The sequence below is a fragment of the Platalea leucorodia genome (genome assembly GCF_965183815.1).
Source record: "Platalea leucorodia genome assembly, chromosome: 5".
NCBI classification, from domain to species: Eukaryota; Metazoa; Chordata; class Aves; order Pelecaniformes; family Threskiornithidae; genus Platalea; species Platalea leucorodia.
Window position 1 is genome coordinate 69743595 of NC_138827.1, and position 13205 is coordinate 69756799.

Below are 13205 nucleotides of genomic sequence, written 5' to 3' on the forward strand. Positions count from 1 at the left end.
TATTTAGAACTGTTCTTCACTAAAACTTAATCTTCATAAATTTGATTCTGGAAAGCTTAGTCTGAACCCTTAGCATGAGTAGCTGGTAATACATAGCTCTTGTGGTGATGAGCTTTTTAAAAAATTATCTGGTAGAAAAATGCTGCAGCTTCAAGGACTTAGCTATAGGTACATTATATTTAGTGTGTGTACACCGTAGATCCAGATTCTTCAGGCAGTAATGCACTTGTGCACGTGGTATCAGTCCATATTCAGTCCTGATTTCTCTCCTAAGCAGCTTCAGAGCTGCATTTAAATAAGCCAATTTTCTCACTACTTGTCTTTCCCAAGCGCAATGATGATGAGATCGGTTTTCATTTTGGGGGTATTTTGTAATGCTCTTTCTGCTTTAATATACAGGGAAAAAGATGCGTCGCTTCCCTGGATTTTAAGCACAGATCTTGTATTAAATTACTAACCAATTAAACTAGAAACTGCAACCTAGTTAAAGCTTTAATTCACAAGGGTTCGGACAGCTTTTTGTGGAGTGGCTCCCTGGATTTCCATTGCTTCATTCACAAACTACTCTTTCCTAGTACAGACATCTAAAGCAGAGGCGAGTTTCCTCACCGCTGTTATTTTTCTCCTCAAATAGACTAAGTAGCCATATACGTATTATCAGTAGATTGCTACTTGAATCACGTGGTGCGGATACGTAGAGCTTATAGAAAAATACTTAAATGCGAGTTCTGGCTTCGAGTGATGTTCCAGTAGAGATTTTGTTTAACCTCATGTCATCTCCATAGAGGGTTGGGTTTACTGGAATGAGGACCAGCCTGTTTCAGTTTTCAGTTGTGGGTAAAATGGAATATTTTACTGTTCTGAAGTATTTTAAACCATGCATTTTCTTCAAATTTCGTCAGAGATTTTGTTGCCCTATCTGGTAGCTCTGATAGCCTACACTGCTAGTTCTGCTCTTCTGCATACATTTGTGCTGACTATCCTGTTTTCAAACCACATTTTTTAGCAGCTTCCTCAAAAGTTAACTGGTGCGGGAATGAAATGTGTGATGTTTGACTCTCACTGGCTGACTTGTCAAAGCAGGCAGGCATCTGTCAGTTACTTTAAGCCACAGACACAGACTTCGGGTTTCAGCAATTCTCACTGAAACAGCATCACATCTTTGTCAGATCACTGTCTGTGAGGCTGTCAGATGTCTGCTTTGGTGTGGGCTGATTGTATTATTTCCCTGGCGCCAACTAAAGCAGCTGAGGTTATGAAGATCCCTTTCCTCTTTCCTGCTGTGGCCAATAGTTGCCAGTTCCAAGCCATGGCTGCTGAGTCTGGTTTCTCAGTGTCAGTGGTATCACTGAAGCGTGAGCGAAGACCGCTGAAAGCAAGGGTTCAGTTTCCACTGAATTTCCTGGTATCGGCGGAAGCTGTCTTGGCCATTCTGCCCTCTAGCAAATTTGCCTCTGCAGTTAGTTCTGTGTTCAGCACTACTGCCACATTGGTGCTTAAGAAACTTAGTGTCGGTGGGGCTTCCAGCTTGCTTCTAGGTGGCATCCTCCACATCTGAGAATTTTCTCTTAAACTCAGCTTTGGTTCTGAAGATCCCATGTTAGTCCCATTTGTAGTCATCAAATGGGGGCTTGAGCACAGGTCAAGGTAGGACACAGTGGTGGAGGCTGCTCCTGTGACCCTCATCTCATTCAGTCCTGCTTGCCATTAGGTCTTTTATGACTAGGGCTCATGGAAGGCAAGCATTGGCCATCACACCATGGGATAGTTCACTTCGTTATGGAGAACTTTAATTTGTAAATATACTCTGCTATATCTATTGTAAGGTAAATAAGTCCTTTTCAGGGCTTGCTAAATAGAGTGTCTGTGTAGTTGAGAGTGATCCTTCATGCAACTTCAGATGTTCTACAGTAGCCTGTAATTACTGGAATATCACTCGCTTGTAAGTCCTGTGGCTGATATTTATTTCCTGTACTTACTTTGACTGAAGACATCACGCATAAAGGAAAGCAGTATTTTCATTCTTTTATTCCTTGTCCTTTTCCTCAGTCATCATAGTAGCAACCCAAGTCAAAGCCCAATGGTCTGACTAAATAAGAGCAGGAAAGGTTCTGCAAGACAAACTTGAAACTGCATCAGGTTTTTGTCTTGATGTTTCCATAATCTGCCTCCCTCTCAAAGACCTTATTTTCTTGTTACCTGACACTTAGTAAGAACAGATTCTGATCCCTCCCTAGCTTGACAGAGGTTCACATAGGTGCAGTTTTCTATCCATGCCTTACACCAGCCCACTGAGAATGGACCTTTTGGTATTTTTGCATCCAATTGTCCTGAAGGTTGTCTAATTACGTGTTTTCTAATGGTAAGGATACTCCTCTTCAGTAGAACCTAAACTCAGGCCTTTCTAAATCCTTCAGGCTTTCCATGATTCTCATGACATTTCATTTGGTGATAACTGTCAGAAGAATAATCATAATATCCTCCTTCCTGACACTGCTGGTTTGGTTTGAATGGGTGCATTGAATTTGCCTATATTCCTTCACAGTCCAACTTGAATCATGTCTTACTGGAAAATAAATCTATATCATCTGTTATATTTTTTGTTCCTTATATCTCTAGGTCTGAAACTATAAGCTTTCAACTTCAAGAGGGTGTTTTTTTCTATTGACTGGACCAGACTCTTTATAGGATCCCTGAAATTGGTCACATCAATAGCTAATAAAGCAAAAAGTTTAGTAATCTTTAGACATGCTGTCAAAGTAGATAACCAGCAGTGTTAGAGCCCATTATAGTAATGCTAAGGTGAAGCCTTTTTTTTCATCCAGAGCATGTTCCACCAGATCTCAAAAAACATCTGTGGCTTCTCTGAAAAATTTCTTCTTCACGCCTGCCAAGCTGCTCTCGCTCTCTGAAGTCCCCTTTATACCGCCTTTAGCTACTGCACCACTGCAGAGACATCAGCGGTGAAGCAGTACTGTGCAGAGCAGCGGGGCAGTGCCTCTTCAAATGAGGTACTTCAAGATGTGCCTCCAGGTAAATGTGAATATGCAAGAGGTTCCTACAGTGCTGATGTGTGCGGGGACTCTCTCTCAAAGATGGAGGGAGGGGTTTTTCCCAGTAACAAGTTCTCGCAGGGCACAGCCTCCTTCCCTCTCAGAGCCTTTCCAGGACCCTTTCTGCTCTGGCGTTCTGCAGCTGAGGGAGAGCAAAGTGGCACTGGCCTGCTCTGCCTGCACGCTCAGGCTCCGAGAAGAAGAAAGAAGAGCATGCGCACGCCTCTTCAGATACAGCAACAGTAAAACATAACTATTTTGAAGACAGTGATGGGGAGTGTGCCCATAGTACTGGTTACTGTTAAATAACTTTTTTTTCTGTCTTAAAGGGGTCTGTTCTTGCTGTTCAGTTCCACAGTTTTGGGGATATAATAACAGCTGTCACTGTCCATAGCTAAGACTTCCACTTCTACGCATCATACTCTCCCTTTTCATGTCCGTGACCAGAAACCTTGGAAGTTACGGAGACAGAGCGCTGTGCTCTTCCTAGGTTTTGGAACAGATGCCATTTATTCTTAATGACTTAACAGGACTTTGTAATTTGGTGTAGCGCTTGCTGTTAAGCTGCCTGGCCTATTGTATAGGTGATAAACATTTTTCACACCGGTATATTTTTAATATTTAAATACTCAATGGGTCAAGTTAATTGTCAGCTTTACGTATCTTTTTGAAATACAGTAATACAAGACCAGACGGGTAATACATTTGGGTTTTTTAGCAGATTTGATGCTCTGATAATTTGTCATGGTCTGTTGTGCAGTATTCAGGTACTCGGAATAACCAAAACGATTGTAGCCTAGCTATTGAAGGGCAATAAATAGAGACTTGTGCTGTGTACTACCTGACGTTTCCATTTTGTTCCGATTATGTTTTTCTGTACTAAGTAAGTGTGTCTTGAAGGAATTCCTTCGTTTTCCTCATGCTTTCTTGAATTAATTTCTTTGTAAAACATTTTCAGTTATTGCTCTTCTGTATGGGTGTCTGTGTAAGACACTTCATAAGATTTATTTTTACATCTTCCAAGTTCACTATTAGTTGTTGCCTTTGTCAGTACTATTTGACTTTTCTTCATAGGTGAGGAATATAAGGAATGTCCAGAGCTTTCAGAATTTTTTATAGCTTCGCACAGAATTTCTCTTTCTTGTAGCTATTATTCCCATATTTAAGAGGAGAGAAATGTATGTGAATATGTGTAAGCATATAACATGACAAATGAATGGCTAAGTTAATCAGCAAAGTCATTAGAAAGGGTATATTTATAGCAATGTAATTGCTGTAGCAATAGTCAAAGCTTTTTATTATGTTTATTTGAGCATGACTTAATTTTAATTGCATAAAAGAACTCAAAAGAGCAGAACTTGAAGAATGCTGGGCTGGTCCTTAGCTTGAGGAAATTCAAGTTCAAGTAGATCCAGTAAAAGCTTAAGAAAAAAGTCAAAAGGAAAGGCATTTAGCATTTGTTTTGTAAATACATGATGTGATCATGTCTTTATCAAATGTAGTGGTTAGGTAGAGTTTCAGCTGTCCTAGTGTATTGGTTTTATACCTACAGCCTGGAGTGTTTATTCTGGACAATAGCATCTTGTAAACTTGTCTGTGTATAAATGGAATAGCGGTGAAATAACTTTCTAAATCATTTTTCCTTTTAGCTTCCAGAAATGCTTCATGGAGATGGAGATAATGAAGAGCATGGTTATTGTCCCGTGGGGCAGTTCATTCTTCAGAATCTAGGCCTGCTTCTTGGATTTGCCATCATGCTGGTGATTGCCCTCTACGAAGATAAAATTGTGCTTGACATCCAGTTTTGACCTAATTCTGGTAATCACTGTGGTTACAATAATGTTACTGTATGGCTTTGAGTCTGCACTGTTTCACTGTATGCACATTGCTCAGAGGAAGAGCAGTGGCTTGCACTACTTACACAAGTACAGTATATTCATTTCCATGTAGATTAACTTCTGCTTTTTTTCTAATTCAAATCAGATGAGATTACCCAATGCATCTTCTAAACTCAAGTGATGGACAATTAGGAAATACTAAATATGAGAAGTAAATGCCAAGCTCAGTGTACTGGGAAGCACTGCTTGCTTAAGAAAGAAAAAGTACAGTGAGTGATCTACTCATTTGGGGAAATATCATTTCATTAATACGTTTGAACAGAACCCAGAAAATGTTACAGCTGAAATTCATACCTCTGCAAGGAACCTGAGTAAGCTTTTAGTGCCACATAAGTCTTAAGTAGTGTGTATATATATCTATATACATATATGTATAGATATATACAGAGAGAGATAGATATATATAGATGTGCATGCATATATATATATATATGTGCATGTATGTGTATGTATATATGTATTCATCCTGTGCTGATTCTTCTGCATAGTGGTGACTTGAAGTATTAAATCTTACAGCAGCAGCACATGACTGGAAACCACTGTGCTAGTTTAAATTTTAAAAAAGAAATCCAAAACCTAAACACTGTTTAAATTCTTAGCGTATGTGTTAAGCTGCACTCCATCAGTATAAACTTCATGTGTAAGAAGGCAGGCTGTTGCAATATACACTGCAAAGTGCTACGTTCTGTCGAGGATCAGTTTGACGATGTTTTCCTGACTAAGATTTATTTGATGTTTGTTCCTTGATATTAGTAGGAAAATGCAAAATGCAGTAGAATTAGTGTTAGCTTGGGGAAATCCCTGATGTTGGAGTTATTGAGCTATTTCTGGTTCTTTTTTACAGATGCTAAACATGTGTTGTGTGCCACTTGCAGCATAAACTACTGAAGAATTGTGGCTGTGAATTTGTGCAAACTCTTTTAACAGAGAATCCGTATGGGAATTTCTCCATTTTTTAAACAATTATTTTGGAATGTTTTCTCCTCTTCATGTAAAACACTCCAAAGTGCAAGATGCTAGTTACTGAACCTGGGCACAAAGGTTAAATTATGCTCTGTGAATGTATGTCGTACTCGTAGGTTATTTACAATACTGTAATATCAGATCAAAATCTGTTTCTACAATGCCTTGATATCAGACATTGTAGCACCAGCCATTTCTGGCAGTAGAGAGTATGTAAGAAGATTTCTACTTCCAGCATAGAGGAGTTCATTTCTATGATATTTTTTTACAATTTTGGTATTTAAATTAGATTATTAAAAAGCAGATGTGATAGATCCGTGGTATGTTTAATTTGGAAGGATAGACTGAAAATGTGGGCCTTAACTTGCTGGGATCAGCTGTCCTAGATCGGATTGTGCTGATATGCTTATATTGCCAGACATGAGTTAGTTCTTCTTGTACCCATCTCCTTAAAAAAAATGGTGAGTTTGTCAGGAGTGCAAGTTGATTCTGTAGTACCAGTCCTAAGCATGGTAGTAGCCTTTTTTAAAACATACGGTTTGTCTTCTTTTATGTGTATGCCAGGTGAAAGCTGTATTTTGACCATGTGCCGCAAGTTTTGTTTCGGTCTGCTTGGTGCCAGTGTAGCTGCTAAAAACACTGATCCTAACGCCTTTAATGAGAGCCAGTTGGTATCTTCATTCCATTTCAAGTTAATGTGTATTTCCTGTGGCCCTTTACTTTTTGAAGCTTCATTGGTCAATTTAGTTTTTACTGAGAGCAGCTCATGTATTTTAAAGATAGATATCGGTTGGTTCTTGCCAGTATTTCTTCCTAATGCAGTATCAAGAAACAGTATTAAGGGTCCATTTTCAAAGAAGGGCGCAGTTTCTTCAGTGAAGAAGCCAAAAGCCCAGAGTTCGGGCATGCAGCCATTTGGTGCTCTGAACTCAGGTTTTCTTTTTTGTTCTTTAAACACATTTACTGTTGGACCCTAATTAGCAAACACACCGTTGTTAGCTTCAGATTACTGAATTTCTGCAGTTTAAAGATCCTGGGTGACATTTTTTTCATAGTGCCCATGTTAGGTCACTGAGCGCCGTTTTCAAAGAGACTTAACTCACTGGATACCTTCTGAGGATCTAAGTTTAAACAACCTATGTTTCTTATGTGTTAAACTGACCCTTAATCTTCCTTTTCTGTTATACTCGATAGAATTAAGGGGGTCATTATGTGGTTGAACTGGTATTTTGTCACATCATTTTTTAAAGTTTATTTCATTTCTTTTAATTCTTTTCAAATGAAGATTTCTATATTTCAGGTAGTATATTTACTTTTGTATTAGTTGGAATATGGTTATAGCTTAATACACTGCCTCTGTAGGAAAATAGTGAACTTCCTTCCAAGACCATCTCCAGACAAGGGAAAAACATGGTCCTTGAAGGTAGGCACTGTATTTTTCATTAAATATGGGTTGTTTCCTTTTATTTTCTAGTATTTATTACAAGTTATGAAGAGCAGTGTAACAGCTGTGAGTTCTTCTATATGTTTCCACCAGTATTGAATTCCAAATGATTCTAATGTACACTTTTGAGTCATGTTACAGACAATCTCAATTCCACTACATTTCTACTTGGCTTCAACATTCCATTCTGCTTGAATCCAGAGTCTTGTTTAACTTGTATTTGTTGGAGGGCATCAATGTTACTTGTATATTACAATGCTGTCACTGTGTGACATATCCCATATGAATTTTGATGTAGATCACATTGCACTCAATCCGCTGTGATTATGCTTAGAAAATATTGTAGTTGCTAGATGCAGTGTGATTTTTTTTTATTTTTTTTTTTTTTCTTTCCCCTCCCATTAACAATTGAGTCTATGGTTTAAAATGTGATTATGGTCCTATAAGATAACTTGCTGAGCTATCAGTCTTTTTGTTATAACTAAATCATTTTTTAAAATTTTATAAAGCTGGAAATGATCAAATGCTGTTTTGTTCATTGTCAACAGTGTTGTGTTCATTTTATGTATGTTCCTTATAAATAAGGAGCCTTCAGAAAATAAAATTATTCAAGGAGCAGATACTTTTGTTGGCTTTTATAAAGTTTTATTGTGCACATTTGTATTTTAGTATTTTGTTTCAAGTCTCATGAAAGGCACAAATGCAACATTGTAAACAAACTCATTTTGATTTCTCTTTTTACGTGGCGTTTCAGGACTGACGTGCATCCATTATAAGTGATCTGGAAAGTGCACCTACCTCCATAAATTGTGATAGGTTTATGAGTTAAGCTGACATAACAAGGCCACACCCCGTCTGATCCAGTGTTCTTGCGGTTTGTCTGAAGGCAGAGTCATGGCGATGACAAAGTTGGTGGAATGGCCTGTAGTTGACAAGACCCCTCTTCTCTCGCTGGTCTTGTACACTGGGGCCAGGTAACTTGGTCGCTGTGGAATGTCTGCTTTCTTACACGGCTTTAGCCATATCTGCAATAAAGAATAAAATAATCCTTTTCATCTCAGTTAAAAAAAAAAAAAAAAATAGGGAAACAGTCTTGGCTTGGCCAAAGCATTTTGACATTGTTGGGTTTTTGTTTTGCTTGCTTTTTAACAGATAGCAATGAAAACCCGTTTCTTGTTTCCTCTTTCTTATCAGATTGCTTCCTCTTCCAGAATACGCAACACCAAACTTCCTGTCACTGTCATTATTAGCAGAGGATTCTCAGCTCCTCTCAGACACTTGATTTGTATTTTAACACAAAACATTTCAATTCATTTGTTTTGGTTTTTTTTTTTTTTAAAGAATTACCCTGTTACTTCCTTCAAGACTATAACTTAAGAGTATTAGTTCTACAGTATTTGTTGGTATGTAATACTATAAAATGTCACCAAACAAAAGATACTGACCACAGGTACTGTATCGTAGAGGATTTTTGGATGAGATTCTCCTAGCTTCTTAGTTTGCCTGTTCCAGCGTGCTCCATCCAGGAACAATCCCTGAATGTAGACCCCTGAATCAGTTGGAAAAGATACCGTATTACACAAAAACTGAAAACGTCTTCTAGCTGAGAGCAGCAGCTAGTGCAACGCACTTTGCTAGCTGCCAGTTGATTGTGTGGGACTTTTTGTCAATTTTGTGTGTTCCAAGTGATGATCAAGTAACTTTGAATACAATCTTATACTGTGTTACAATTTATTATGACAATTCCATAAAGATTTATAAAGTTACAATGTCTAGCGATATCATAGTGTATCCAGCCTTTTTGAGTGACAGGTTAAAAACTATTCCAAAGTACAGGACACAATTTTTACAGTTGTCATTATTATAAAGTTTTCTGTATGTACTACAGATTGTCAGCTCTAATGTTTCCAGACTTGGAGATTTGATCATGTAAACAGTCTTTCACTAGTTAGTCTTCACATTGTTTCATTGCTTATGTTTCAAATTGCCACTTGCTTATACCTTTCTAAAGCAGTTCATTAAAGGAGTAAAGTTAAAAAAAAATAGTAAAATCTTTAAATGTTTAAAAAACATAAATATCTTTATTTTGACATGTCATAATGTCATGACATAATGACATGACAGAGTGACAGCTGTCATTCCATCAGCTTTCCAGAAGAAAACAATAAATTACAACAATATCTGTTTTTCATCGAACTTGCACCTTCTTGCTCTGTAGACTGAAAACTGTAACTTCTAAAACAAAAAAATAAACCTGCCCCCAACAGAGAATGACGTGAAACTGACTGGATGTGGCTCGCCCAGGCAACCTGCCAAGCCCTTCTTTTTACACAACTTCCAGTCAAACTGATCCTCAGAGAAGTACTAAAAAGAGTTTTAAGAACAGTTCAGTTTAATCTGTCCTTTTTTCTGAGGAAGAGCAAGGTAACAAATATATCTGCAACTGGAAGGTAAGTAATATATAATTAAGTGGTTTGATAAAAAATAGGGCTTTTCCCCCCCTTAGAGCAGTCCCCTGTTGCACATTGTGATCATATCTATAAGATATTTTTCTAGGGATAGTTAAAGTAGCATACTCAACTTTGCTACTAAATGGTTGGTTTCCCTTGGCTTAGGAAAATACGAGTCTTCAGACATACATACTAATGGAGTGAAATAAAGGCGGGGGGTGGGGGGGGAGGCAAGCTAGATATCACTTGAGAGTTTGATCTGTTGTGGGAAGTTTGGGTAAGGGGTAAGGAGCGTCCTCTGTTGGTGTTATTTTGTATCTGCATGCTGATCCAGGAGGTGAACTAATCCCAGCAGTTCTTAAGGACTTAATTAAATAGTATTTTGCTTCTTCACGTCTTGTGCATCTCACAGGGAGCAGTGCAGTTGTGTATGTTTTCCTGCTGAATTCATTAACTTAATTGCATAACTCTGAGTCTGCAAGTTAATGTTAACTTCTGAATACATCAGCAAAGGCAGATAACTGTGTCATGCATTTACTTACCATCTTCAGGAGCAATTTCATATTCCTTATCTTCCAGCACTTCATAGTCAAATTCTAGTAAGTCTATTGGAATGGTGTATTTTCTGGCATAGTTCTGCTGGGCACCTGTTAAGAACGCTTGAGTGAAGAAGAATCCTGAAATCCAGAAGACTGGTGGAGTTCCATTTTCATACCACAGCTGCAGCAGCAAAAGAGAGAGGAGGAGAAAAGAAAAAAACTGCCTTTTTTTTTAATACTACTTAGGAAAGCAGTTAGTTATCTTCTAAAATAGCAGCAGAAGTAATTTCTCCCTTTGTGAATCCAGGATTGTCTTTTTCTTTTCTGAAAGTAGTGGAACTTTGGATGGCTGCCAGGTCTTTTTAAACATCTTGTTTAAAATGTCACTGGCTTCTGTTTTTTAAAAAAAAAGAACACCAAACAAAAACCCACCCTCAAACAAAAAAAACACACACACACACAAAAAATACCAGTGCTGTTGCCTGGAAATATTTAGCTTATGTGAATGACTTAGTCTGAATGAGTCTGTTAAACATGCATCATCCTTGTAAGTTGATCAAATGAGTGTTCAGTGCTCCTTCTCTCCCTCATTATTGAAGGCCATTCAGCATTCACCTTTGTTTCTCTGTGCAAATGACAGATTTTCTTGTCCAGGCTATTTTCTCTTTGAAAGGGTCGTATTTCCCTTCCAGGGCCAAAGTCACATGTTGTAAGCATGTACAGCAAGTCAAAGATGAGGAGTGATGATTTCCTCATGAGGAGGAGACGTGGCCTAATTAAACTTCTGTGGACTGTGGGGGGTGAGGGGGTGTGGTTTTTTGTTAGGGGGTTTTTGTTTGGTTGTTGTTTGGTTTTTGGTTGGTTTTTTGTTTAATAGCTTACACTGTGGAGGCCTCTGTATAAAAATAATTTTTAAAAATGCCAAAATTATTGGATTTGGTTGTAATATATGTAAAGGTCTGTTGCAATGGTGAATATTTACTGCATGCAAGAAGACCTTTTTCTCATTGTTGCAAATATCAGTTTTGAATAATGTCTGAAAAAATTTTGCTACAATTATCTGCTGCAGAGAATTACAATGAAGACAAGTAAACTAGTTGTCTCTACTAGTAAGTAGTGTTCCTCCCAAGAAATAAAGAATCATCCTCATAGCTATTGGCAGTTTTCCATTTGTACAAGTTTAATTTCTGTCCTGGATTCTGTTCAAGAAATGGCACTTTTGTTCTTTACGCATACTGCTGTCAGGCTTGCTACAGATGAAAGTGGAAGTTACTGAAGTGCGTTGACTGGGTGATGTGTGTCCAGAAACATAAAATAGAGGTTCTCTGGAAATGCAGATTTTGTGAATATCCTTCTAGACCTGAAACTGGATGCTGCTTTTGATTTTTAAATTTTTTTTTTTCATTTACTTACAATTTTTGTTCCTAGATCTTTTGTCTAGCTTGGGACCTGTTCTTACAACAGGTATGGAGTCGGCTACCTGCTATGAGATTGGTTTTCTTCAGTTGATCGAGATTACTAAGCCACAGAATGGTGCTGAGACTCTAGATATTACTCATTTAAAGTCAGTTTTGGGAATCTGCAATCTTACAGGTGAAGGAACCCCACTGACGCTCCCTCATTCATCCAGCTTTCTTCTCCAGCAGTCTACTGAAAGCTTGGTATTTGACTTTAACATAAGATTTTGTGTTAAAATGTTTTACTAATATAAGTTTGCTCACTGGAAAAGAAACTCAACAGTATTTTCCAAAGTTCTATTTTAATTGACTTCATTACCACCACCAGATCTATATGCAGTTTAAGAGGCCTTCAGTAAGTTCACTTCAGAAGGCCAATTCTGTCATACAGAATTACTGACATACTGCAGCTCTCGTCGTGAGGTGTAGGGTATGGGGCAAAATGTAGTGCTTCCTTAGATGCTGTGGTGAGCAAATGGCGAGACGAAACAGATGCACAAATGAACTGAACTTCACCTGTCAGTTATTCAGTGGAAGTAATTCCTGTGTGTGAGTTCACTTGTGGAGATGTCACCTGACATCAATAGACAAAAATAATAACCAGCATCATTGAACAAATCTGCCTAAATGGGGTGTGCTCACCTGTAAGAACTTCAGTCTGTTAAGGAAGTCAGTCACATAGCTGCCCAGAGGCTTGAGGCTTGGGTAAGACTTACTCATCCATAGTCCTGGAATTTTGCCCTTCAGAATGCTGTTTACCACTTCTTCCAGTTCAGCAGACATCACCACTAGCCCCTAGAAGAAATTTTGGAAAGGAAGATGTCAAAATACTTTGCCTAAAAGGCTTGCTTTAATGAATAAAAATCAACATAGCCCTCTGTCCAACAGATGTTACGAACTTCTAGCTAAGTCAGACAGGAGCAACGCTGAAAACAAGAATAATGGGCACAATGGATTTCATAAAAAGTTACTGCAGTTTTCTGTCTGATCTGGTAGTCACTCACTAGACTGGTCAGGCGAAAGGTCCATAGCCTCTTTTGGAGAAAACTGACTATACTGGAAAATTCTCCCTTGCCATCCGTCCTCAGAAACGTGGTCTTCCCAGAGCACTTCTGAGTTTTACGAACTGTAAATGTGCTTTTTTTTATTATTATTATTATTATTATTTAAAGTTTCCTCAAAACTCTGACATTGCAAGTTGGAGACTTTCCAGCTTGTAGTTTGGCTTTAATGGGGAGAGGAGTGGTGTTTGTGGGTTTTGGGGAGTTTTTTTAAATGCTTCGTCAGCCTTAAGCTATAACAGGATAAATAAAAATTACTCAAGCTGACTTTTTCCTGCCTTTTTTCTGTATTTTGCACAGCTGTAGCTTTTGATTCCTACTGAGAACAAACATTGACTTT

General features: G+C 38.1%; 2 protein-coding genes across 3 annotated transcripts in view; one reads left to right on the forward strand and one right to left on the reverse strand.

Annotated features, from left to right (window-relative positions):
• SLC39A10 (solute carrier family 39 member 10) overlaps positions 1 to 5489 on the forward strand; it is a 53761-nt gene extending 48272 nt beyond the window's left edge. For both annotated transcript variants that reach the window (XM_082312474.1, XM_082312473.1), the window contains exon 10: positions 4703 to 5489. In XM_082312474.1, coding sequence (XP_082168600.1) covers positions 4703 to 4861 — 159 coding nt within the window. In that variant the 3' untranslated portion in view covers positions 4862 to 5489. The remainder of the gene's footprint in view (positions 1 to 4702) is intronic.
• Positions 5490 to 8176: 2687 nt separating this feature from the next.
• Positions 8177 to 13205, reverse strand: part of DNAH7 (dynein axonemal heavy chain 7) — a gene marked incomplete at both ends in the record, with an annotated part of 120494 nt that continues 115465 nt past the window's right edge. Inside the window, 4 exons of the mRNA XM_082311447.1 lie at positions 8177 to 8383; positions 8804 to 8907; positions 10351 to 10528; positions 12447 to 12599. Coding sequence (XP_082167573.1) covers positions 8177 to 8383; positions 8804 to 8907; positions 10351 to 10528; positions 12447 to 12599 — 642 coding nt within the window. The remainder of the gene's footprint in view (positions 8384 to 8803; positions 8908 to 10350; positions 10529 to 12446; positions 12600 to 13205) is intronic.